This window comes from Bombina bombina, chromosome 2 (genome assembly GCF_027579735.1).
Source record: "Bombina bombina isolate aBomBom1 chromosome 2, aBomBom1.pri, whole genome shotgun sequence".
Taxonomy (NCBI): domain Eukaryota; kingdom Metazoa; phylum Chordata; class Amphibia; order Anura; family Bombinatoridae; genus Bombina; species Bombina bombina.
This window is the reverse complement of record NC_069500.1, coordinates 445,632,044-445,658,973: the sequence shown is the minus strand read 5'-3', so window position 1 is coordinate 445,658,973 and position 26,930 is coordinate 445,632,044. Positions and strand designations below refer to the sequence as shown.

Genomic DNA, 26,930 nt, shown 5'->3' with positions numbered 1-26,930 from the left:
GCAACCTAGGGCCCCAAGATGTTTTGGAACTACATTTACAATGATGCTGAGACACTCTTTAGGCTGTCTGAGCATCATGGGAAATGTAGTTCCAAAACATCTGGGGGCCCAAGGTTACTGCCTCCTGCTCGATCTCTCTCGATCCCATGGTGGCTCAGCGGGCAGCCTCTATCACTCCCTAATGCAGCCCTGGCAGTGCACCAAAAAGTGCTGCCCCTCCCAAATCTGACACCTTAGACACAGCCTTCTAGGCGTAGGCCATAATACTTGCTTGTATATAACTATTTGTTTAAGCACTGCAGAGAGTTAAAGGGAAATTAAAGTGCTGGGCACAACTACAGTAGCAGCATTGCTACTCACCATGCTATGGTTTTACCTCTTGTACCTGCAGCACTTTTCAAAGCTATTCTCTCATTTAACCCTTTATAAGTGAAGTGCTGCATTTTCACACTGGTCACCACCATTCTGGATAAAGGGACGTAAAACCCAATTTTTTTCTTACATGATTTACACGATTTAGATAGAACAGAACATTTGAAACAACTTTCTAATTTACTTGTATTATCATATTTTCTTTGTTTTTTTTTCCTGTCCTGTAGTGCTTCAGGCATGTGCACGCTACCTACCTAGGTATCTCTTTAACAAAGAATAACATGAGAACAAAACGCTTTTGATAATAGAAGTAAATTGGAAATGTTTTAAAAATTGTATTCTCTATCTGAATAATGAAAACATAATTTATGCTTACCTGATAAATTTATTTCTCTTGTGGTGTATCCAGTCCACGGATCATCCATTACTTGTGGGATATTCTCCTTCCCAACAGGAAGCTGCAAGAGGATCACCCACAGCAGAGCTGTCTATATAGCTCCTCCCCTAACTGCCACTACCAGTCATTTGACCAAAGACAAGCAAGAGAAAGGAGAAACTATAGGGTGCAGTGGTGACTGTAGTTTAAAAATAAAAAACACCTGCCTTAAAATGACAGGGCGGGCCGTGGACTGGATACACCACAAGAGAAATAAATTTATCAGGTAAGCATAAATTATGTTTTCTCTTGTAAGGTGTATCCAGTCCACGGATCATCCATTACTTGTGGGATACCAATACCAAAGCTATAGGACAGGGATGAAGGGAGGGACAAGGCAGGCGCTTAAACGGAAGGCACCACTGCCTGCAAGACCTTTTTCCCAAAAATAGCCTCCGAAGAAGCAAAAGTATCAAATTTATAGAATTTTGAAAAAGTATGAAGCGAAGACCAAGTCGCTGCCTTACAAATCTGTTCAACAGAAGCCTCATTTTTAAAAGCCCATGTGGAAGCTACCGCTCTAGTAGAATTACCTGTAATCCTTTCAGGAGGCTGCTGGCCAGCAGTCTCATAAGCTAAGCGTATTATACTCCTTAGCCAAAAAGAAAGAGAGGTTGCCGAAGCCTTTTGGCCTCTCCTCTGTCCAGAGTAGACAACAAACAATGCAGATGTTTGACGAAAATCTTTAGTAGCTTGTAAATAAAACTTTAAAGCACAAACCACGTCAAGATTGTGTAAAAGACGTTCCTTCTTTGAAGAAGGATTAGGACACATTGACGGTACAACAATCTCCTGATTGATATTTTTATTAGATACCACCTTAGGTAAAAAAACAGGTTTGGTACGTAACACTACCTTATCTGCATGAAAAATGAGATGAGGGGAATCACATTGTAAAGCAGATAATTCCGAAACTCTTCGAGCCGAGGAGATAGCTACTAAAAACAGAACCTTCCAGGATAAGAGCTTAATATCTATGGAATGCAAAGGTTCAAACGGAACCCCTTGAAGAACCTTAAGAACTAAATTTATACTCCAAGGCGGAGCAACAGGTTTAAACACAGGCTTGATTCTGACTAAAGCCTGACAAAACGCCTGCACGTCTGGAACCTCAGCCAGACATTTGGGCAAAAGAATAGACAGAGCAGAAATCTTTCCTTTTAAGGAACTAGCTGACAAACCCTTCTCCAATCCTTCTTGGAGAAAAGATAATATCCTAGGAATCCTGACCTTACTCCATGAGTAACCCTTGGATTCACACCAATAAAGATATTTACACCATATCTTATGATAGATTTTCCTGGTGACAGGCTTTCGCGCCTGTATTAAGGTATCAATGACCAACTCTGAGAAACCACGCTTTGATAAAATCAAGCGTTCAATCTCCAAGCAGTCAGCCGAGGGGGAAATTAGATTTGGATGGTTGAAAGGACCCTGAAGTAGAAGGTCCTGCCTCAGAGGCAGAGTCCATGGTGGAAAGGATGACATGTCCACCAGATCTGCATACCAAGTCCTGCGTGGCCACGCAGGTGCTATCAAAATTATCGGTGCTCTCTCCTGTTTGATCTTGGCAATCAGACGAGGGAGCAGAGGAAACGGTGGAAACACATAAGCCAGGTTGAAGGACCAAGGAGCTGCTAGAGCATCTATCATTGCTGCCTTGGGATCCCTGGACCTGGATCCGTAACAAGGAAGCTTGGCGTTCTGGCGAGACGCCATGAGATCCAGTTCTGGTTTGCCCCAATGTTGAATCAACTGTGCAAACACCTCCGGATGGAGCTCCCACTCCCCCGGATGAAAAGTCTGTCGACTTAGAAAATCTGCCTCCCAGTTCTCTACTCCTGGGATATGGATAGCTGATAGATGGCAAGAGTGAATCTCTGCCCATTGAATTATCTTTGAAACCTCCAACATCGCTAGGGAACTCCTTGTTCCCCCTTGATGGTTGATGTAAGCTACAGTCGTGATGTTGTCCGACTGAAATCTGATGAACCTCACTGCCGCTAGCTGAGGCCAAGCCTGAAGAGCATTGAATATCGCTCTTAGTTCCATAATGTTTATTTGAAGGAGTGCCTCCTCCTGAGTCCACGACCCCTGAGCCTTCAGAGAGTTCCAGACTGCACCCCAGCCCAGAAGGCTGGCATCTGTTGTTACTATTGTCCAATCTGGCCTGCGGAAGGTCATACCTTTGGACAGATGGACCCGAGATAGCCACCAGAGAAGAGAATCCCTGGTCTCTTGATCCAGATTTAATAGAGGGGACAAATCTGTGTAATCCCCATTCCACTGACTGAGCATGCAGAGTTGCAGCGGTCTGAGATGTAGGCGGGCAAACGGAACTATGTCCATTGCCGCTAGCATTAAGCCGATTACTTCCATACACTGAGCCACCGAAGGGCGAGAAGTATAATAAAGAACACGGCAGGAATTTAGAAGTTTTGACAACCTGTCCTCTGTCAGGTAAATCCTCATTTCTACAGAATCTATCAGAGTTCCCAGGAAGGAAACTCTTGTGAGAGGGGATAGAGAACTCTTCTTTTCGTTCACTTTCCACCCATGAGACCTCAGGAATGCCAGAACAATGTCCGTATGGGACTTGGCAATTTGGAAATTTGACGCCTGTATCAGAATGTCATCTAAGTAAGGGGCTACTGCTATGCCCCCCGGCCTTAGGACCGCCAGAAGTGACCCCAGAACCTTCATAAAGATTCTTGGTGCTATAGCTAACCCAAAGGGAAGAGCCACAAACTGGTAATGCCTATCTAGGAAGGCGAACCTGAGAAACCGATGATGATCTTTGTGTATCGGAATGTGAAGATAAGCATCCTTTAAGTCCACGGTAGTCATGTATTGACCCTCCTGGATCATAGGTAGGATGGTTCGAATAGTCTCCATCTTGAAAGATGGGACCCTGAGAAATTTGTTTAGGATCTTGAGATCTAAGATTGGTCTGAAGGTTCCCTCTTTCTTGGGAACCACAAAGAGATTTGAATAGAAGCCTTGCCCCTGTTCCTCCTTTGGAACTGGGTGGATCACTCCCATAACTAGGAGGTCTTGAACACAATGTAAGAATGCCTCTCTCTTTATCTGGTCTGCAGATAATTGTGAGAGGTGAAATCTTCCTTTTGGGGAAGAAGCTTTGAAGTCCAGAAGATATCCCTGGGACACAATTTCCAATGCCCAGGGATCCTCGACATCTCTTGCCCAAGCCTGGGCGAAGAGAGAAAGTCTGCCCCCTACTAGATCCGTTACCGGATCGAGGGCTGATCTTTCATGCTGTCTTAGAGGCAGCAGCAGGCTTCTTGGCCTGCTTACCTTTGTTCCAGGCCTGGTTAGGTCTCCAGACCGGCTTGGACTGGGCAAAATTTCCCTCTTGTTTTGCATTAGAGGGAGTTGATGCCGCGCTAGTCTTAAAGTTTCGAAAGGCACGAAAATTTGTTTGTTTGGTCCTTAATTTATTAGACCTATCCTGAGGAAGGGCATGACATTTTCCTCCAGTAATATCAGAAATGATTTCCTTCAGTCCAGGCCCGAATAGGGTCTGCCCCTTGAAGGGAATGTTGAGAAGCTTAGACTTTGAAGTAACGTCAGCTGACCAGGATTTAAGCTATAGCGCCTGTATAGCAAAACCTGAGTTCTTAGCCGTTAGTTTGGTTAAATGAACAACGGCGTCAGAAACAAATGAATTGGCTAGCTTAAGTGCGTTAAGCTTGTCAAGTATATCATCCAATGGAGTTTCTACCTGTAAGGCCTCTTCCAGAGACTCAAACCAGAAGGCCGCAGCAGCAGTGACCGGGGCAATGCATGCAAGAGGCTGGAGAATAAAACCTTGTTGAATAAACATTTTCTTAAGGTAACCCTCTAACTTTTTATCCATTGGATCTAGGAAAGCACAACTGTCCTCAACGGGAATAGTTGTACGCTTAGCTACGGTAGAAACTGCTCCCTCCACCTTAGGGACCGTTTGCCATAAGTCCCGTGTAGCGGCATCTATTGGAAACATTTTCTTAAAAATAGGAGGGGGAGAGAACGGTACACCTGGTCTATCCCATTCCTTAGTAATAATTTCTGAAAACCTTTTAGGTATTGGAAAAACATCAGTGTAAACAGGCACTGCATAGTATGTATCCAATCTACACAATTTCTCTGGCACTATAATGGTGTCACAGTCATCCAGAGTAGCTAAAACCTCCCTGAGCAACACGCGGAGGTGTTCAAGCTTAAATTTAAATGTAGACATATCAGAATCAGGTTGAAGCATCTTCCCTGAATCAGAAAAATCACCCACAGAAAGAAGCTTTCCTGCCTCAGCTTCTGCATATTGTGAGGGGATATCAGACATAGCTACTAAAGCGTCAGAGAGCTCTGTATTTTTTCTAATCCCAGAGCTGTCTCGCTTTCCTTGTAACCCTGGTAGTTTGGACAATACCGCTGTAAGGGTATGATCCATAACTGCCGCCATGTCTTGTAAAGTAAACGCCATGGGCGCGCTAGATGTACTTGGTGCCACTTGAGCGGGAGTCAAAGGTTCTGACACGTGGGGCGAGTTAGTCGGCATAACTTCCCCTTTGTCAGTTTCCTCTGGTGATAAATCTTTTTTTTTTTTTTTTTTCTTAGAAATCAGATCAGATTTATTAGTCATATCCATGAAAAATCATAAATTATAAATGAAAACAAGTGCTCATACCTTATCCCAATGGCAAGTAAAAAGTCTAGTTGTCTATTGTATACATTGTGTACTCATGTTAGACTCCAGAACAGTTATATCATGTATCCCCTATACCTTTAAATTTAAAACTCCATGAAATTTTTAGTAACCAATCAAGGCTATTGTGAGCTTTTTAAACTCCAGCATGTATGGATCATTTTAAGGACTATGAATATGGCTGAGGCCGAAACATGTTAGTCTCTTGTTTGTAAAGGGAATTTGTCCCTCCACCTTTTAATGAAGTTAAAATAAAGTTCAATTTTTTTTTTTTTTTTTTTAAATAATTTTTTATTGAGGTGATAAGTAGTAACAGTATAACAAACAATGTGTCCAGGCACGGTTCAAAAATAATGAAAACACTTGTACATTTCTCATACAATAAGTAAATATAGACTAAAATATTGGTGTGCTAATAGGATAACTGTTCTCACAATATCTAACCCGTGGGGGTGTCATGTAACCATATGAATCAGTTGACCTGTATTATAGCACCTCATCTATTATCACGTAGAGAAAAGGTAAACAATATATAAGGAATACAGGTGACTGGAACATGTATCTATGGAACCTCGATTTTTATATTATATAGCTAGTGATCCCACCTCGAAATAAGAGGAACTGTATAAACTATAAATGATAGGAGGCAGGAAATTGGCTTTTGTCCAACCTCTCAGAGGTCTATTTAGATGGGGGGGGTGGCAGCGGGCAAGAGCCGCTCAATATAGGGGGAAATGGAGGGCGGAGCCAGCTAGGGTGTTGGGGAGATAAAGACTCCAGCGCCATTAACTTTAGTAGTTGGAGGGACTAGATTCAGGCTAGGAGTTGCAGAAGTGAGGGTAATTTCCTAAAAATAATGGGAGCAGGGGAGGACATTTGAATATATATGGGGAACAGGGGGCTGCTATATGAACCCCCCTCCTAGGGAGATGCCAACTATAGGCGATGTGGGAAAAAGGAGAAGGGATATGACCCGCAGGTAACAGATGCCGGCGGGAAAGGGAGGAGAGGGGACAAATAGAGGTAATGGATGGGGAATAACATGGTGATTGAGAAATAATATAAAGAACAGTGCGGTGTGGATATAATATGGGTCCTACAAGGGTTGTTCCCAGTATATGAACAACCAATAATAAATAATAAACATCATATAAGTAACTGTAAACATAGGGCAAGGACATTAACATACTTGTAAGAACTATAAATGAGCTAAGCCTAAGTAGTACTGTGCTAATACAGAACTATAGGACATGTATAAACTTTGCACGTCTAGTGCTCCAGTTCACTTGAGGCATATAAAAGTGCTATTAGTAGGGAGCTTAGTATCTGGTAAGGGCCTAGTAACAGTTGTGGGGGGGGGGGGGGAGCTTATACAACACATTAGCTTGCTTTAATGAGTATTATACACAGGATTCTCCCAGAGTCTACTAAGAAGGGCATCTTAGTTAAGTTGGTCTAGAGCAAGTCCCCATAACAATTATGATAGGTGACCTAAAGGTATCATGGGACCGTTATATGGGCTTACTAATATGTGAATGATGAGCCTACAGGCATAAAGGTCCCAAAAACTTATTGAGGAACATTAAACTCCAATGGACCTTAAGTAGGCTAAAAGTTCCATTCATAAGAGAGATATAGTAGTAATATATTACAACCCAAAATTGTAAAACATAGTAGCCTAGATACATTTAAAGGGCCACTGTAAGTAAATATTTTCTATGCCTATTACTAACTAACTACCCCAAATACGCTTTTTATCAATAGCATTTCATTAACATATCTCTACTGTATAGCAGAAATCTTGTCTGCAAATTTAATTGTTTTCCAAACCCACTCCATGGGTATCCTTTGCTCTGTACCAATCCGTTTACAATACCTAGGTTTCAAAATGGCGCTTTAAACACAAAGTTATTGGTTTAAGTATTTTGAACATGCAGTGCTGAAAATAGTGGGCAGGATAACGTGACATCATCGGAGAATAAAAGATATAACTTTTAGAACGTTATGAAACTTCGTTTTGGAGAAAATATAGGTCAGTAGGTTTTAATTAATGTTTATTAACTTTAATATGTTTGTTGTTTAGCTTAAAAATTATAACAGAAAGTAATCCTTTAAGCTTGAACATGAGAAGGGTAGCTTAAGTAGACATGGGAACTTTTGGACTGGCCTGGTACGTCTGTGACTATATTATGAACTAGCTATGTTTTCCACAGACCTCCGACTAGCAAGAAAAGTCATAGTGTGATGGTGGCCCCAAAAAATAATTAGGCATTATATATATCATATAAGGTGTCATGGACTAATTAAAAAGAAAAAACATACTTATACAAAAGTCGACCCTAAATAAGGAGGACTGTGGGCTGGTTTACATCTATATATCTATGCAGGCAGAGTAACTAAATTTAAACAAACAACTTCATAAACAGATTGGAAAATATAGATGTCTCCTATCCATGAGAGGCTGTTAGGATTAGTCAGGATTTCAGCCGCCCTTAGCTTCCAATGCGGGTCTGATGATAGCTAGTAACAACCGGTTGTGTGCTTTAAAAGTAAGGTTGATGCGGTAACAGGTATGCGACATTGCACCGTGGGGCCCGAATGACAAGGTTACTCTTAGTGTGTAGCAATGTAGCTGCATTCAACATTTAAATAGCTGCAGAAATATGCGTAAGGGGGGTAAAGTACAAATAAGTCATGATTCTTTTTTCAGGATGCAGACAAACCGCCCATCGGTACATAGGGTTTGTGGAATTGTTACATCTTAACCTATTCCATCCCTGTCCTGAAGCGTGGCATGGAGGATATATCATCTATGTTGCTGTACTGGTGCTAGTTCTCTGCCGGGGCCACATGCAGTATAGCCCGCAAGACAAAGGAAACAACTCACCCTGCCGCAGGGCTGTTGGGTTCTCAGCAAATAACTTCTGGAAGGCTCCGGTACACTCCGTTCTGCGCTGTGGCTATTGATGTCTGGTGTCTGATTGGGTAAATTACAGGTACTTAGAGTGAGCACTGCTGCCTGCTGGTGGTTTAGATAGCTAGAAAGGAAAGGACTTCTCGTTGTGCCGAACAGCACTAGAGAGCTCCCTGTCTTGCGGGATGATTTTGGGGTTTTACAAAGTGTCCACCCTGCACCCGGAGGGCACCTTCCCCGGGCCACGACGAACACCCTCTTCGGCTTGGTCAGAATCTGGTGAGGTGGGGTGTCATACGGGAGGGGGGCTCTTCCCCCCACCTTAACTACCTTTAGCTTTTGCGCGGGTTGAGTTGTCTGCAAAGGTCGCGGTCCTCTATAGATCAGTAGTTGCGTCGGTGTGATATGCCTCTGGGTGTCTACCGACTTAGCGTGTTGAGTTCGCCTACCTCCATCTTCTCCCTCAGATAGCAAAATCCCCTTGCTGGCTAGTCTACATAGTTGCGATAGACTGTGCTTAATCTCTGCAAAACAGCGGTCAGAGGCTTCGAACGCTGCTTCAAATACTGTGTCAGCTGCGGCCATTTTGGAATCCTGGGGTCTGAATCAGTGCACTGTGGTTTCAGTAGCCTAGTTATATATTCAAACGGTTCAGAGTCCACAAAAGTACTCTGCAGTACTCTGAAAGCTCTTAATCCACTTGCATAAGTCGTTCAAAGCTCTTCTGAAGTGTCAAACGGAGTTTCAGTTAAGCAGGACCTCGCGTTGTGATGGCGGGCAATCTTAATGCGAGACTTCGTAGCGCCCAGTTTCGCCTTTCTCTTATAAAATCTAGATATGTATATTCTGGCTGTTCCTCTTGATGTATAGTTTCATTTTAAACAATAAAGAGGTCTCATTCCAGCGGTATATCTGGGAATTTCTATAACTTTTTGTAGAGAGTCATGAAAATGCGGCCATCTCGCTCCATAGCTGGCTCCGCCCCCCTGGTGATAAATCTTTTAAAGACAGAATATGATCTTTATAACTTAAAGTAAAATCAGTACATTTGGTACACATTCTAAGAGGGGGTTCCACAATGGCTTCTAAACATAATGAACAAGGAGTTTCCTCTATGTCAGACATGTTTAAACAGACTAGCAATGAGACCAGCAAGCTTGGAAAACACTTTGATAAATGTAAACAAGCAAAAAATAAAAATGGTACTGTGACTTTAAGAGAAACACATTTTGTCAGAAATTGAAAAACAGTGATAAAAAGCAGTAAATCTTACGAAATTTTTACAGTGTGTATAATAGACTAACAGAGCATTGCACCCACTTGCAAATGGATGATTAACCCCTTAGTTTCAAAACCGGATCAAAAAAATGATATAAACGTTTTTTAACAGTCACAACAAACTGCCACAGCTCTGCTGTGGCCCTACCTCCCATACAATGACTTTTGAAGGCACAAAAACCCTTTGTAGAGGTCCTAAGTGTTCAGGGAACTCCTTCAGGGAAACTGGATGTCTCAAATTGCAAAATCTAATGTGCATTTAGGCGCGAAAATAGGCCCCTCCCAACCTGTATTCACAGTGAGAGGGCCTAACAAAACTAACCCTAGGCAAAATCTAGTCAGCCATGTGGAAAAAACTGGGCCCCAATAAAGTTTTATCACCAATATGTAGAAAAAAACGTTTAAACACTTCCAGCAAACGTTATTTTCAGTAATGTGAGAAAGTAATAAGAATATTACCTTTTACAGCAAGCATGATACTAGTCGTTATTAAATCACTGTAATCAGGCTTACCTTAAATAAATCCGGTATTAACAGCATTTTCTAGCATATTCATTTCTCTAGAAAAATTTAAACTGCACATACCTCATAGCAGGAGACCCTGCACGCCATTCCCCCAGCTGAAGTTACCTCATCTCTTCAGTCATGTGTGAGAACAGCAATGGATCTTAGTTACAACCTGCTAAGATCATCAAAAACCACAGGCAGACTCTTCTTCAACTTTCTGCCTGAGGCTAAAACAGTACAACTCCGGTACCATTTGAAAATAACAAACTCTTGATTGAAGATAAACTACATAAATTCACCACATCTCTCTAGTTACTTCCTATCTTGTCGAGAGCTGCAAGAGAATGACTGGGAGTGGCAGTTAGGGGAGGAGCTATATAGACAGCTCTGCTGTGGGTGATCCTCTTGCAGCTTCCTGTTGGGAAGGAGAATATCCCACAAGTAATGGATGATCCGTGGACTGGATACACTTTACAAGAGAAAGAACATTTTTGGGTTTAATGTCCCTTTAAGTATTCTTGTACTAAGTGACAGAAGTGTTGCAAAAAGATTAAAGTGACATGAAACCCAAAATGTTTCTTTTGTAATCAGACACAGAACACAATTTAAAAAATAAAATATGATTCATTTTTATTATCAAATTTTCTTAATGCTCATGGTATTCTTTGTTGAAGAGATACCCAGGTAGGAAGTGAATTCATGTCTGGAACACTACATGGCAGGAAAATGTGCCGCCATCTATGTATAACATTCTTGCAAAACTGGTGACATATCATTTTGCAGACACGTTCATGCTCCTCAGCTTGCCTCCCTGCTTTTCAAGAAAACATATCAACAGAAGTAAATTGGAAAGTTGTTAAAAATAACACGGTCTACATGAACCATGAAAGAAAAATGTATGGTTTCATGTCCTTTTAAACACATAGTTAAAATCAGCTCCAGAGAAGCAATGCACTACTAGGATCTAGCTGAATGATGAGGCATATGTGTATAGCTACCAATTAGCAGCTAGGTCCCATGAGGCATATGTGTATAGCTACCAATTAGCAGCTAGGTATGCTTTTCAACAAAAGATATCAAGAGAAAAGTAGGGAAATTTGATAATAGAAGTACACTGAAAGCCTCCTAAAATCACATGCTCTATCTGAATTATGATTAAAAACTTTTAATATTATTATCAATAGTATTGCTATTATTATTACACATTATTGGCAACTAAACTATTCAACTAGTTAAAAGTAGACATGTGCATTCATCTTTGAACAAATACGTATTCGCTCGAAGTTTGGCCCATTACTCCATTCGTCCACATAACGACTAGACAAATGGACTGGCGACCGAAAAAACGAACTAAATCTTTCATATTTGTTAGTTGCATTCATTTCATTTGTCGTTCGCTGCTTTGAACGCTAAAGAAAGGGGCAGAGAACATAGGAAAGGGGGAAGAAGCTGAGATCCTTTGACAAATTGCAGTGATATACAGGGGGTCTAACCATTCATGTGTACAACTTCCCCTCTGCAAACCTGGCAGAGCATTACTATGTGAGGGACAAAAGTTAAGGAATTAAATGCCAAACAGGCTTGTCCAATCCACTTTTAACCTCGCATAGGGAGTGAACATCAGACATCTTTAATTTCTTTCACTTCAGATTTTGGACAGTGCAGTTGTGTGTGCCTCTGTCAGCTATTTCTCATTGCATATACTGATTTTTTTTAAGTTGGGAAAAAACCCTTTGTGTGCAGAATCAGATTTTGCAACTGCATATACTGCATTTTTCTTTCATTCTGGGGACCAGGGATTTATAATATATCTTTACTGGTTTTGTTTTAAAGAGTTGTTGCTTTATATATTGCAGTGGGTGCATTGCTGGGACTGGTAGTGCTCCTGCCTTTTTGAGGAAAAAGTGTGTGCAGAATCAGTTTGTTTGTTTTTCTTGAAGTGAGTGCATCACAGTTTAACTGCACAGTACTACATTATTTATTTATATTTTATTTACATTTAGCCACCAATCAGCAAGCGCTACCCAGGTGCTAAACCAAAAATGGGCCAGCTCCTAAGTTTACATTTCTACTTTTCAAATAAAGATACCAAGAGAAGAAAAATTGATAATAGGAGGAAATTAGAAAGTTGCTTCAAAATGCATGCTCTGTCTTAATCACGAAAGAAGAAAATTGGGTTTCATATCCCTTTAAAGCGAGAACATTTGATTTTAAACAACTTTCCACTTTACATATATTATTTAATGTGTTTCCTTCTCTTGATATCATTTGCTGAAAGGTTTATCTAGTAAAGCTCAGGAGTAGCAAAGAACCTAGGTTCTAGCTGCTGATTGGTGGCTGCATATATATACCGATACTAGTCATTGGCTCACCCATGTGTTTAGTTAGAAACCAGAAGTGCAATGCTGCTCCTTCAACAAATGATACCAGGAGAATGAAACTAATTTGATAATAAAAGTAAACTGTAAAGTTGTTTAACCCCTTAACGACCAAAGACGTGTCAGGCGTGTCCTACAAAAAGCAGCCGTTAAGGACGTGCCTGACATGTCCTCTGGCATTTCAAACGTTGGAAGCAATCATGATCACTTCCAGACGCTTTCAGGGTATTGCAGAAATGCCTCGATATTGAGGCATTGTGTAATACCCTTTCCTAAGACACTAATGTAGAGAGGGCCACTCTGTGGCCCTCTCTGCATCGGCCAGCGATAGCGTCAATCGTTGGTGGCATGGGAGGGCTTTGAGGGAGGTGGGTGGGCGGCCTATTGCTAGAGGAGGCGGGAGGAGGGCGGGAAGGGGGACGGGACCGCTACGGCCATGCTACATCCGATCAGTGATGAGTGATCACAGCAGTGAGTGGGATGGAGGGAGAGGTAGGAGAGGGGGATTCTATGTGGGATCCATGCTTCTAAAGGGATCTGGAAGGGGGGGTTGCTACACTACAGAGAAATGTTTTGTTTTTTTTGGGGGGGGGGCATAAAAAAGGCAACATTTTAACCAAACCGAAAAAGTTAACTATTTTTTTTATTTGATCGCATTTGGCGGTGAAATGGTGGCATGAAATATACTAAAATAGGCCTAGATCAATACTTTGGGTTGTCTGCTAAAAAAAAATATATACATGTGAAGGGTTATTCAGGGATTCCTGACAGCTATCAGTGTTACAATGTAACTATCGCTAGTTTTGAAGAAAAAAAAAAAAGGTTTGGAAATAGAAAACTGCTACTTGTACTTACTGCCGTATAACTTCCAAAAAAACCCCCAATAATATGTAAACATGGAGTATTTCTAAACTCAGGACAAAATTTAGAAACTTTTTTAAGTTACAATATAAGGTGGGGGAAGCAGAATAATTTGAACAGTAGGCTTATATAAATAAATAGTATCTAGAATAATTCCTGATTATGTATATAATAAGACTACCTGCCGCAGAACAGAAGATAAGAGTGAATAAAAACTAACAAAGTAATTGTGCAGGGTTGTTTTTATATGCGTTAGAAAATAAAGATTCTGCTTATTCAGGTTTACATTAGTAAGAATTAGATTATCATTCACTCTAAATAACTTTATTCAAAATATCTTAAAAAATATGGAAGAGAAAACACATACACACAAATAGCTTGAGCTCATATTATTAAAAACGCTTAAACCAGCAATAAAAATTGGACACCCATTCAAATAGTGAAGTTGGAATAGATACAAAGCAGCAGTAACTATATCAGACTATCAAAAGCCCTTTCAATTTGAGGGCTGAATTTAAATTATTTTAATCATTAACATTTTAAGCTAACTGCTGGATTTGAATATTGTAGTAAATATATGGGAGATCAGTTTATAAGCATGGTAAGAAGGATAAAACAACGGAGAGACAGGGCTACTCCAAAAGACCCCTTAAATTTAGAAACTATTTAGCATGGGTGTTTTTTGGTGATTGTAGATGTGTAACAGATTTTGGGAATCAAAGTTAGAAAAAGTGTATTTTTTTCCATTTTTTCATCATATTTTATATTTTTTTTATAGTAAATTATATGATATGAAAATAATGGTATTTTTAGAAATTTTATTTAATGGCGAGAAAATCGGTATATAATATGTGTGGGTACAGTAAATGAGTAAGAGTAAAATTACAGCTAAACACAAACCACAGAAATGTTAAAAAAAAAAAAAAAAATGGTCTGGTCACTAATTGTATGTTCTTCCTTAATCCTAAAATAACATTTTTGGGTTTCATGACCCTTTAAGGTATTAAACATCACAGAGTCATAGTGGGACAAACAGCTCTGGCCATTCATTAGCCATACATTTTAAAGTATTTAAAAGGGCATTAAACCCAAAAAAATATTTCATGATTCAGATAGAAAATACCATTTTAAACAACATTCTAATTTACTGCTATTATCTAATTTGCTTCATTATTTAGATATATTTTGTTAAAGAAATAGCAATGCACATGGGTGAGCCAATCACATGAGGCATCTATGTGCAGCCACCAATCAGAAGCTACTGAGCCTATCTAGATATGCTTTTCAGTAAAGAATATCAAGAGAATGAAACAAATTAGATAATAGAAGTAAATTAGAAAGTTGTTTAAAATGGTATTCTCCATCTGAATCATGAAAGAAATTTTTTTGGGTTTAATGTCCCTTTAAATATTAAAATATTAATTTCTTTTTTCTAAAAGTCATTAGCAAATATGAGCACTAATTGTGCCTTTGGCCTGGCGGCAACTAACATAACAGCCATGTGTAACAAAAGCTTTAAACCTCTTCTCAGTTGTATTTTCTTAATGTTATGCACAAACTAATCTTTGTATGAAGAACAGGTCTAACTGTTATATCAGTGTTGCATGTGATGGATCTTCATTTGTAATTTCCATTTGTTCAGTCAGCAATTGACATGACTGTTAATATACAAGTTTTGTGTTGCAGATCTACTTCTATGCTGAATATATTTTCACCACAGCAGGGATTCCCACTGCAAATATTCCCTACGTCACACTGGGCACTGGCATTTGTGAATTTCTGACTGCTGTGACATGTGTAAGTTGATTTGACTCTTCTGCATGTGACCTGCTAGGGTAAGCCACATATACTGATTAGAATAAAAAATGATATAATTATAACTTAGCTGTAGTCCGTCAGTGTCTGGATCAGCGGTGGGTAATAATAGTGTGCATCTCGTATGTTTATACTGGGAAATACCCAGGCTTCTCCTCTCCTCTTTTACCCATACATCCACTGTGCATACCCTTTATTAATAGCTTATTGAGGGTTTTATTATAAATCTCAAAAACAAAAGACAGTTTGGAGCACCAAAAAACGAGTGAAAAAACAAAAATTCTTTATTTATAACAATAGGGTTACATAACCCCAGGGTAAGAGTGTATAAACAATAAAACGAAAAAACAGAGAACAAAAAGGCTGACCGGTTTCGGCGTGTGCCTTAATCCTAGCCTGCTTAAAAGTGTTAGTAAAATTCACAGCTTAAAAACCCACCTCTGTGTTTCAATTGGGTGTGAAATTCACACCTTTCTAATGGTTGACCAATGTTCAACTTCCTAATTTATCAGACACCTGTGTTGCCTACTGACATCACTAATGTTATTAGGTGTGGCGAAGTCTGTGCAGCCCTCTTAAAGTTTTAACTGTAAACTTTCCTTTGCCGACACACAGACCGCACAAAAGTGCCCATCGTCACATCTAATTTACTGCTGAAACAAATTGTAGTTGTATTTAATTAGACATATAGCTTATATAAGCAAAATTTGCATTTGTCTTTTCCCATTTTTATATCAACATATCTCCGTGTATGTAATGCTGTCTAATATCTTACGTATCTTGAACGTTACAATATCTTAGAATAGAAAAAGTTGTGGGACCTGAGTCTGCCTGGGTCTGATAATGCCCACTATCCCTTTGTGTACAAACTTTCATAGCAAAAAAGGGATTTGATTACAGCTGTTCGAGGGTGCGTGTGTATTTGTTTACATGAGTGACGTATGAATCACACCTCTAGTTCCGCCCTATAGGCTTGCATGCCCCATCGCTACCACAGCACTAATCCGCCTTCCACTTTAATAGTATATGTGGAGGTGGTGTGTTAGCGGTACCCCTGTCCTTTTGTTAGATGGTTTCTCCAAAGTAACCTCACAAAGTGAAGAGCCCTCACTCAATAAATGTACGTGTAACCCTAATAGATGCGGCTGAATAGCTCTATCTATATAGTGTGCGTCTGCTGCGCTAAGGGGGAGGGGGGAGGGGTGCATTATTACAATCGTGTGGGCATTGTTCTACAACTAGTTAGATATCTATATAGTGTGCGTCTGCTGCGCTAAGGGGGAGGGGGGAGGGGTGCATTATTACAATCATGTGGGCATTGTTCTACAACTAGTTAGATATCAAGTACTGAAATATATATTTTGATTGGGTTATCCTTTGTTGTGTGCATTTATAATTAATGTAGTTTATATTTATAGACTTTTTAAATTTTTAAGTGCTGATTAGAAATTGTTTGTGTAGTATGAAATTATGAGGGAATTACTACAGCTACCAAAAATTAATTAAATCGAATTCTGAGTTCAGGCCCTCTGGAGACCTGGTTCTCAACCTAAAAATCCAGAAGGCCTCCCTTTCTCCCAGTTTCCGTGTTCTATCCAGTCCTCTATTCTGTACAGGGACCTTCTCTATGATAGTCCACGAAAAGTACCTGGGATCTTTTTGGTGTATCACGGAAAAGTGATTGATCAGAGGCGTTGTTAATTCACCTGCTCTTATATCAGCCAGATGTTCCTTTATTCTAACTCGTGCCTCCCTGGTCGTTAGACCTACATATTGGAGGGCACAATGTGTGCATGATATTAGATATACCACGAAATTTGACCGGCAGTTTAGGCACAGTCTCTTCTGGAAAGTTTCACCTGTGACTAGAGACCTAAATGAATCCCCCACTACCACTCTTTCACATGCCTTGCAGGAAAGATAATTGCATCTAAATGTACCATTAAGTCTCAGCCAGGTTGAGCCACTGGTCTCTTCCTGCTTCAGTCTAGTGGGGGCTATTATGTTACCAATCGTACGATTCCTTTTGTAAGCGAATCGTATGCCTTCATTCACTGTATCTTTTAATGCATCATCAGCCGAGAGTAGTTGATAATTACTTTTGATTATCTGGCATATCTGATGGTACTGTCGTGAATAATCAGTTATGAACATAATTTTGTTACCCTCTTTTAGTTGTTCCCACTCTCTCCTATCCTGCTTCCTGTTCCCATTGCTGTTTTTTGGCCTTCTTTTAGATTGTTCAAGTAACTTGGCCCTGTCCATTCTACTGACCAAATTTCTTTCCTTAGTAACTATCGACTTTTGGTAACCTCTTTCTAACAACCTAGTCGTGAGCTCATCCGCTTGTTCTTCGTATATACGCTGACTAGTACAATTTCTTCTTAAGCGGATAAACTGCCCTCTTGCTACCCCTTTAAAAACCTTCTTTGGATGGCAGCTGGTTGCATGTAGGAGTGAGTTACCTGAGATCGGTTTTCGATAGGTTTCAGTCCAAATTTTCTGACCTGTCTGGCCCTTCAGTGTGATGTCTAAAAAGTTAACTGTGTGTTCCTGAACATCTGAAGTAAAACTGATCCCTGCCGTGTTTTGGTTGAGACCCTTAATAAACTCTTCCAGATCTTCTCTCGATCCCTTCCAGATGAACAACAGGTCGTCTATGAACCGTCTATACCACACTATCTCCTGTCTGAAGGGGTTTCGCCCCCCAAAGACATGGGAGAGCTCCCACCAACCCATAAATAGGTTGGCGTACGAGGGGGCAAACTTGGCCCCCATAGCCGTCCCACGCCTCTGGAGAAAGAACTCCCCCTCAAACAGGAAATAGTTGTGGGTGAGAAGGAACCTAGTGACTCTTAAAACATATGCAATAAATGCCCGGTTCCCCGTGTACCATCTGGAGAGGAAGAATTCTATAGCCTCAAGTCCCTTCTCATGGGGTATAGTGGAATAGAGAGACTTGACATCAACAGTTAACCAATAATAATTGCTTTGCCAAGTTACGTCAGTGAGTAAATTCAGGACATGTTTTGTGTCAGCTAAAAAGCTCCAAAGGGTGTTTACCATTGGCTGTAGAATGTCATCCAGCCATTCTGAAAGATGTTCAGTAAGTGAGCCGATTCCGCTGACAATTGGTCTCCCCTGGACATTATCAGTAGACTTGTGTACTTTCGGAAGGTGATTAAACACCGGTATAGCCGGGTCCTGTACCAGTAGATACATTTTGGTTTCCTGATCAATAAAGCCCAGGTCTACCCCATCATCCACCAAGGAGACCAGTTGTCGCTGGAATGACCTAGTAGGATCCTGTTGTAGTGTTTCATAATCTGATTCTGTTCTCAGCTGCCTCCACGCTTCTTGGACAAATTTGGTTCTATCCTGAACCACAATGGCTCCGCCCTTATCAGCAGATCTTATCACCAAACCCTTGTTAACTTTCAAGCTATTTAGAGCTTCCTTCTGTCTGCGCGTTATGTTGGATTCCTGTCCCCTTTGTGTGGTATATTGCAGCTTGACCAGATCGCTTTCTACTCTCTTTTGGAATTTCTCCAAGAGGGGACCCCTACTTTGTAGGGGGTAAAATGAAGATTTGCTCTTTAATTTTGGAGTCCTTAGGCTCCTGGCCCCTTCCTCTTCTAACTCCCCTTGGAGAGATTCCAAGATTCTAACGTCACAGAGTTCTTGGAAATTCATACAAACCCCACTCTCTATCTCATTGTCTATGGACCGTGGACTCTCATCTGATTCGTGGTACTCCCTTGTTTCTGACTTGAAATGCTTCTTAAGGGTCATGTTACGTATCATTTTATTAACGTCCAAAAGGGTCTTAAATAGGTTAAAGTCCATGGTTGGTACAAAGGTTAAACCTAAGCTGAGTACCTCCAATTCCGATTTATTTAATACATGACTTGACAAATTGATAACATTTAGTCCCTGTAGTTTCCCCTCTTTCGTCCTCTTCTTTGGGGGTATCTTCTTTGTTCCCTCGGTTGTTGATAGTGTTCTAGAGTGTCTCTTCCCCCCCCTTCTGATGTTCTTGGGGGTAACTGAAAAACCTGCTCGATCTGGGCTCTTTCCGTGTCCCCTGGGGGCCCTTGGCTTATTCTAGGTTGTATCTGTTCTTCCCTGTAGTGTGAAGTAGTTGGTACTGGGCCCTGCCCTTTGTTTTTCAGGATCGGGGGGAGCCGATTCGAACCCTCCTTCGGTCTTATCGTGGCTTCCGGTGCTGCTAAATCCTCTCCTGAGGAGGAGCCATCATCCCAGGATTCCCCCTCACTTTCTTGAAAATTCACTCGTCTGTCTCTATTGGCCCTTGATCTGTTGCCCCTTCTGCCCCTGTTGTAAAAAGGGGTTTGTTTGTTTTGTTCCTTTCTTAGGGCAAAACGATCCCTTCTGTTCCAGACGTAGACTCTATTTAGATTGTAGTCTTGTAAGTCACGTAAATATTTCGTGCGTTTAGCCTCTAATAATACAGATTTGGCTTCTGCCAACACTTTTTGCAGAGTGGCATCAAATTTCAAGAAGCTTGGTTCCTCACTTCTCTTGTTAAGTTCGTCCTGTAATTCCTTAATTTTGGTGCCAAGATCCTCAATGGCCTTTACCTTAAATTCACAAATCAATTTCATTAACTTGTAAGAACACTGTGTTAAATGTTCATTCCATCTCTCAATAAAAGATTTGTCATCTGTGATGAAAGTAGGAAATTTATTCAATCTCAGGCCTCTAGGTACCAGGCCTAGCTCAAGATATTTATTCAGGGTGTTCACGTCCCATTTTAATTGATCTTCCTTTATTAGGAGGAATTCTACTTCCTCAAAAAGATTAATCAAGCTATAGTTTGTTTTATTAAGTGAGAAAATTTGATTGCAGTCCCAGGCTGCTGTTTCCCTTTCTTCAGCTGTGCGTAGGGAAAACAAAACTGGTGTCCTTGACATAACACTCTCACCCTGCATACCCTTTATTGCGGAGTGGTAAGCAAAAAATGTTCACACCGGTCACGTACCCCACCCTGAGCTCGGCCAAGGCTCAAGCTAATGCTTAGAACAGTCAGTGAGAAGTGGGGGATGCTTGGTTGGGTGTGTACGGAGTGTGTGATTTCATATGTAAAAATAATAATAAATCACAATTGCACCGCCAGCTTGATTGAACAAACAAAAGTTCATAAACTTGCTATGTCAGTGGGTCACCCCAATCTCCCCTGACTATAGCCAAATTCGAATGAAAATGACATGTGTATATGAATCTGAAACTCTCCAATGCAGTCAAGTAATATCACTTTTGAATATATTGCAAAGAAACTCACCACAGTCCTGTTTAGGTTAATCTTTCTTCTGTATCCAAGTGGTGTTGTTGATATTCTTGTGATGCTGGTGAGTATCTAAGCTGGGAATTGCTAAACCTCCGCAATAGGGGAATTAAAAGGTGTTTGAACTCGCTGAGTGTGCTCACAATGGCCAAACAATTCAAGTCTCAAAAACAAAAGACAGTTTGGAGCACCAAAAAACGAGTGAAAAAACAAAAATTCTTTATTTATAACAATAGGGTTACATAACCCCAGGGTAAGAGTGTATAAACAATAAAACGAAAAAACAGAGAACAAAAAGGCTGACCGGTTTCGGCGTGTGCCTTAATCCTAGCCTGCTTAAAAGTGTTAGTAAAATTCACAGCTTAAAAACCCACCTCTGTGTTTCAATTGGGTGTGAAATTCACACCTTTCTAATGGTTGACCAATGTTCAACTTCCTAATTTATCAGACACCTGTGTTGCCTACTGACATCACTAATGTTATTAGGTGTGGCGAAGTCTGTGCAGCCCTCTTAAAGTTTTAACTGTAAACTTTCCTTTGCCGACACACAGACCGCACAAAAGTGCCCATCGTCACATCTAATTTACTGCTGAAACAAATTGTAGTTGTATTTAATTAGACATATAGCTTATATAAGCAAAATTTGCATTTGTCTTTTCCCATTTTTATATCAACATATCTCCGTGTATGTAATGCTGTCTAATATCTTACGTATCTTGAACGTTACAATATCTTAGAATAGAAAAAGTTGTGGGACCTGAGTCTGCCTGGGTCTGATAATGCCCACTATCCCTTTGTGTACAAACTTTCATAGCAAAAAAGGGATTTGATTACAGCTGTTCGAGGGTGCGTGTGTATTTGTTTACATGAGTGACGTATGAATCACACCTCTAGTTCCGCCCTATAGGCTTGCATGCCCCATCGCTACCACAGCACTAATCCGCCTTCCACTTTAATAGTATATGTGGAGGTGGTGTGTTAGCGGTACCCCTGTCCTTTTGTTAGATGGTTTCTCCAAAGTAACCTCACAAAGTGAAGAGCCCTCACTCAATAAATGTACGTGTAACCCTAATAGATGCGGCTGAATAGCTCTATCTATATAGTGTGCGTCTGCTGCGCTAAGGGGGAGGGGGGAGGGGTGCATTATTACAATCGTGTGGGCATTGTTCTACAACTAGTTAGATATCTATATAGTGTGCGTCTGCTCACGACTAGGTTGTTAGAAAGAGGTTACCAAAAGTCGATAGTTACTTTTGGTAACCTCTAACAAAAGGACAGGGGTACCGCTAACACACCACCTCCACATATACTATTAAAGTGGAAGGCGGATTAGTGCTGTGGTAGCGATGGGGCATGCAAGCCTATAGGGCGGAACTAGAGGTGTGATTCATACGTCACTCATGTAAACAAATACACACGCACCCTCGAACAGCTGTAATCAAATCCCTTTTTTGCTATGAAAGTTTGTACACAAAGGGATAGTGGGCATTATCAGACCCAGGCAGACTCAGGTCCCACAACTTTTTCTATTCTAAGATATTGTAACGTTCAAGATACGTAAGATATTAGACAGCATTACATACACGGAGATATGTTGATATAAAAATGGGAAAAGACAAATGCAAATTTTGCTTATATAAGCTATATGTCTAATTAAATACAACTACAATTTGTTTCAGCAGTAAATTAGATGTGACGATGGGCACTTTTGTGCGGTCTGTGTGTCGGCAAAGGAAAGTTTACAGTTAAAACTTTAAGAGGGCTGCACAGACTTCGCCACACCTAATAACATTAGTGATGTCAGTAGGCAACACAGGTGTCTGATAAATTAGGAAGTTGAACATTGGTCAACCATTAGAAAGGTGTGAATTTCACACCCAATTGAAACACAGAGGTGGGTTTTTAAGCTGTGAATTTTACTAACACTTTTAAGCAGGCTAGGATTAAGGCACACGCCGAAACCGGTCAGCCTTTTTGTTCTCTGTTTTTTCGTTTTATTGTTTATACACTCTTACCCTGGGGTTATGTAACCCTATTGTTATAAATAAAGAATTTTTGTTTTTTCACTCGTTTTTTGGTGCTCCAAACTGTCTTTTGTTTTTGAGACTTGAATTGTTTGGCCATTGTGAGCACACTCAGCGAGTTCAAACACCTTTTAATTCCCCTATTGCGGAGGTTTAGCAATTCCCAGCTTAGATACTCACCAGCATCACAAGAATATCAACAACACCACTTGGATACAGAAGAAAGATTAACCTAAACAGGACTGTGGTGAGTTTCTTTGCAATATATTCAAAAGTGATATTACTTGACTGCATTGGAGAGTTTCAGATTCATATACACATGTCATTTTCATTCGAATTTGGCTATAGTCAGGGGAGATTGGGGTGACCCACTGACATAGCAAGTTTATGAACTTTTGTTTGTTCAATCAAGCTGGCGGTGCAATTGTGATTTATTATTATTTTTACATATGAAATCACACACTCCGTACACACCCAACCAAGCATCCCCCACTTCTCACTGACTGTTTTATTATAAATGTTCAACATTTTTGTTCATAAAGAAAAAAAATTGTTTTATTATCCGCTCAGTTTGGAAGTTTTTGTTTTTCTAGTAATGCAAAGATAAGATTTGAACATGGTTTTTCTTTTTCATAAATTTACAGGCTGGTTATATATAAATATTTTTCAAAAGCAGTTCTGCAGTTTAACGAAGATTAGAACCATAGTTTTGTTTAAGTTTTTATTTCCTATATAATTTTTCAAAATGAAGATAATAATTGTAAGAGTATTATTGTTATTTGTATTATTAAATGGCTAAAAAGAATGACAACTTAAACTGTTAACCATAATAATATCAGTATGGTAGGATAACTGTCATGAGGGTCATTATTGATATTATGTTTTACAATCATGAAGATGAACATTGATGATAAACTATTTGTAGTGCATGGATATTTAAAGGGACATAACAATGGCTGCAAAATATTGTTTACAGCATTCAAAACACAACAACAGAAATATTGCTGCTACCTGCGGTGCTGTAAACTGCTCTTTACTGCAAGTTTGCATGGGTTATTTCAGTTCTACATCCATGCTCACAGGATTAATTCACAGGTGTAAACGAGAGGATAGTGGAAAGCGCTACGGCTACATTTACTGAGAAACCTTACAGTAGTAACATTATTATAATAACAGATCTCACTAAACCTCTGGCTTCAGCTAGAATGTTTTACACTTTTAAAACGAATATTGCCCGTCTATGCATTTATCTTTCTAACATTTTTTTCTTCGCAGGGCTTGCTTATAGATAGTGTTGGAAGGCGAGTTCTTATAATTGGAGGATACGCACTGATGGCCTTTTGGTGCACAATATTAACCCTGACCCTGACTTTTCAGGTATGTGTAGTTTTTTATATACAAAAGCATAGCAACGGATAACCTTAATACAATTACATTTTTGTAGAATAAAAAAAATTTCATTGGCAACTTGCTACTGATTCAAAGTATCCAGCCGCAGGTGCATAACCTTTTTCAATAAATTGTTATTCCCCCAAATACCCCTTCACTTATGTCTAAAACTAAATTTCAATGTAGCACAGATCCCCTTGAATAACAGAGCATCAACAACCAAGCTCCCCTATCAGCTGCCCAATAGCAAGCAGTGGGAAAAGTGTGACACCAAGACAAAAGGAAGCTTGTGAATTCCACCATATATAAAGGGTATCACTGTTAGGGGACAGTCTACTCCAGAATTTGTATTGTTTAAAATGATAGATAATCCCTTTATTATGCATTTCCCAGTTTTGCATAACCAACACTGTTAAATTAATATACTTTTTACCTCTGTGATTACCTTGCATCTAACCCTCTTCAGACTGCCCCCTTATTTCAGTTCTTTTGACAAACTTGCATTTCAGTCAATCAGTGCCCTCTGATAAGTATCTCCATGGGTGTGAGCACAATGTTATCTATATGACACACATGAACTAACGCCCTCTAGCTCTGAAAAACTGTCACATTCATTAAGATAAGAGGCAGCCTTCAAGAGCTTAGAAATTAGCATATGAGCATACCTAGCTTTAGCTTTCAACTAAGAATTCTAAAAGAACAAAGCAAATTTGATTTAAAAAAATGAATTGTAAAATTGCATGCCCTATCAGAATCATGAAAGTTTAATTTTGACTAGAGTGGTGTGAAAGGGGCAATCCTCCTCTTACAAATAAGTCCTAACTAGACATGTGCATGGCAAAAAATTTGGTTCGGATCAATTCTGATTTTTTCGAATTTCGGTTCAGAGCGATTCGAATTCGGAAAAATTCGAATCAATTCGCTTCGGATTTGTTTCGGATTCATTCGGATTCGAATAAATTCGGCTGGATTCTGTTTGGAAATTCGGTATTTCGGTAAGTGTTAGGTTGGATTAGACTAGTATTATGTACTGTACATTAGGTGTAACCCATAGCAGAGTGATATAACCTAATATACTGTACAATACTAGTGTAATCCATGGCCATCCGAATCTACCGAATAAATCTGAAGTAATTCGGATTTATTCGGTAGATTCTGCACTATTTTAATAATTTTTAATATTTTAATAATTTTCAGAATTTCCGAATCGAGCCGAACCGAATCGCACATGTCTAGTCCTAACTATCTGCAAGGTGATTGTCATAACAATTACAAAAAACTGTACTCTGCCACTGGCCCTATTTTGGGGGTTTAGGCTACCCTAAAGATGCTCTTTCCACCACCATTAAACTACCTCTGGTTTGGAAGAGGGGACCCCACAATTCAAGTAGGGGATTTCATGTCATTATAGCTGTCAAATTATCATTATAGTAATAATGATCACTTGGTAGGTACTTGTTTCTCTGATTTTTGTTAGAGATTACAGGTATCTACATAAATATGAGAACTGGAATGTAAAAACAGATAACATTTTATGAAAGTCTATATAGGATGATTTTTGGTGCAAGTATTTTCTTTTATTTGTTTTTGGGGTTTTTTTTGTCACTGGGGCTGTGTTGCTGAAAATTGATTGTGAGATGCTGGGATATGTAATAGGTTGGAGAGTCTAGCTTATTAAATACCTTTTTTTGTGGACATCTATATAGCATACAGCTATTTTTAAATATTTTTAGCTTTATATGTTGCTGCCTCAAATTTGTTAGCAAATGACTGATAGAGGTAGGAGTATGCATAGATGATCAAAAGTTCACCACCAAAAACGTGAAGAAAACAATTTATGCTTACCTGATAAATCAATTTATTTAATGGTGTTGAGAGTCCATGATCAATTACTCCTGGGGATTACTCTTCTCTACCACTAGGAGGAGGCAATATTCCCAAACCCCAAAAGCCCTTTAAAACCCCTCCTACATATCTCAGTTTAATGTATAGCCAAGCAAAGTGAGATAAGAAAAAGGAACCATAAAAGTAGCAGGGGAAAAAAGATGTGCTGAAGAAAAAAAAGTAACCCCCCAAAAAAACATAAGGGTGGGGTCTCGTGGACTCTCACCACCATTAAATAAATTGATTTATCAGGTAAAAATAAATTATGTTTTCTTTCATACAGGTGATGAGAGTCAACAATCCATTACTCCTGGGAACTAATACCTAAGCTGTGAAGTCTACGAGTAATAGCATAAAGGGAGGGATTTTAAAAACATATTTTTTCACTAAGAAATTAAATCCACAACCCTAACAATTAAATTTTCTTTTTTAATGCACTTCAAATCAAACAGTAAAAAATGAAACTGAGACAGCCGCCTGAAGAACCTTTCCACCAAATGCTGCTTCAAAAGAAGCAAAAACATCAAAATGGTAGAATTTTGTAAAAGTATACAAAGAAGATCAAGTAGCTGCCTTGCAAATCTGATAAACTGAAGCCTCATTCTTAAAAGCTCAAGAAGTGGCAACAAACCTAGTAGACTGAGCAGTAATCTGCTGCGATGGAGGCTGACCTGCCTCCAAGTATCGGTTGCAAGGTCAAAAAATGTAATAATATAGGTATATTAATCTAAATTCTGGCATTTTAGAAAGGTGAATCGACTTTAAAACGTTAAACTATAAACTGCATGTTTCAGATATTATGAAATTATGACTTTTGTGCCGATGTTTAGTTTTTTATAGTTGTTTAATATGTATGCTATAAATATTATTTGAGAAAAAAAAACAACCAAAAAACAACTTTTATTTGGATTCTGAATTTATTTCTAGTTAATTTCTAGAAGTGCTTTCTTCTGCTAAAACAAAAATACAAACAAAACATAACAAAAATACCAAAGCATGTGTGTGAGCACTAAAATTGATGTTTAAAAACCTTAAAGGGACATGACACCCACACTTTTTCTT

General features: G+C 39.6%; 1 protein-coding gene across 2 annotated transcripts in view; it reads left to right on the top strand.

Annotated features, from left to right (window-relative positions):
- LOC128649041 (solute carrier family 2, facilitated glucose transporter member 11-like) overlaps window positions 1–26,930 on the top strand; it is a 296,154-nt gene that overhangs the window by 232,390 nt on the left and 36,834 nt on the right. For both annotated transcript variants that reach the window (XM_053702080.1, XM_053702079.1), the window contains 2 exons: window positions 15,138–15,248; window positions 23,871–23,972. In XM_053702080.1, the coding sequence (XP_053558055.1) occupies window positions 15,138–15,248; window positions 23,871–23,972 (213 nt within the window). The remainder of the gene's footprint in view (window positions 1–15,137; window positions 15,249–23,870; window positions 23,973–26,930) is intronic.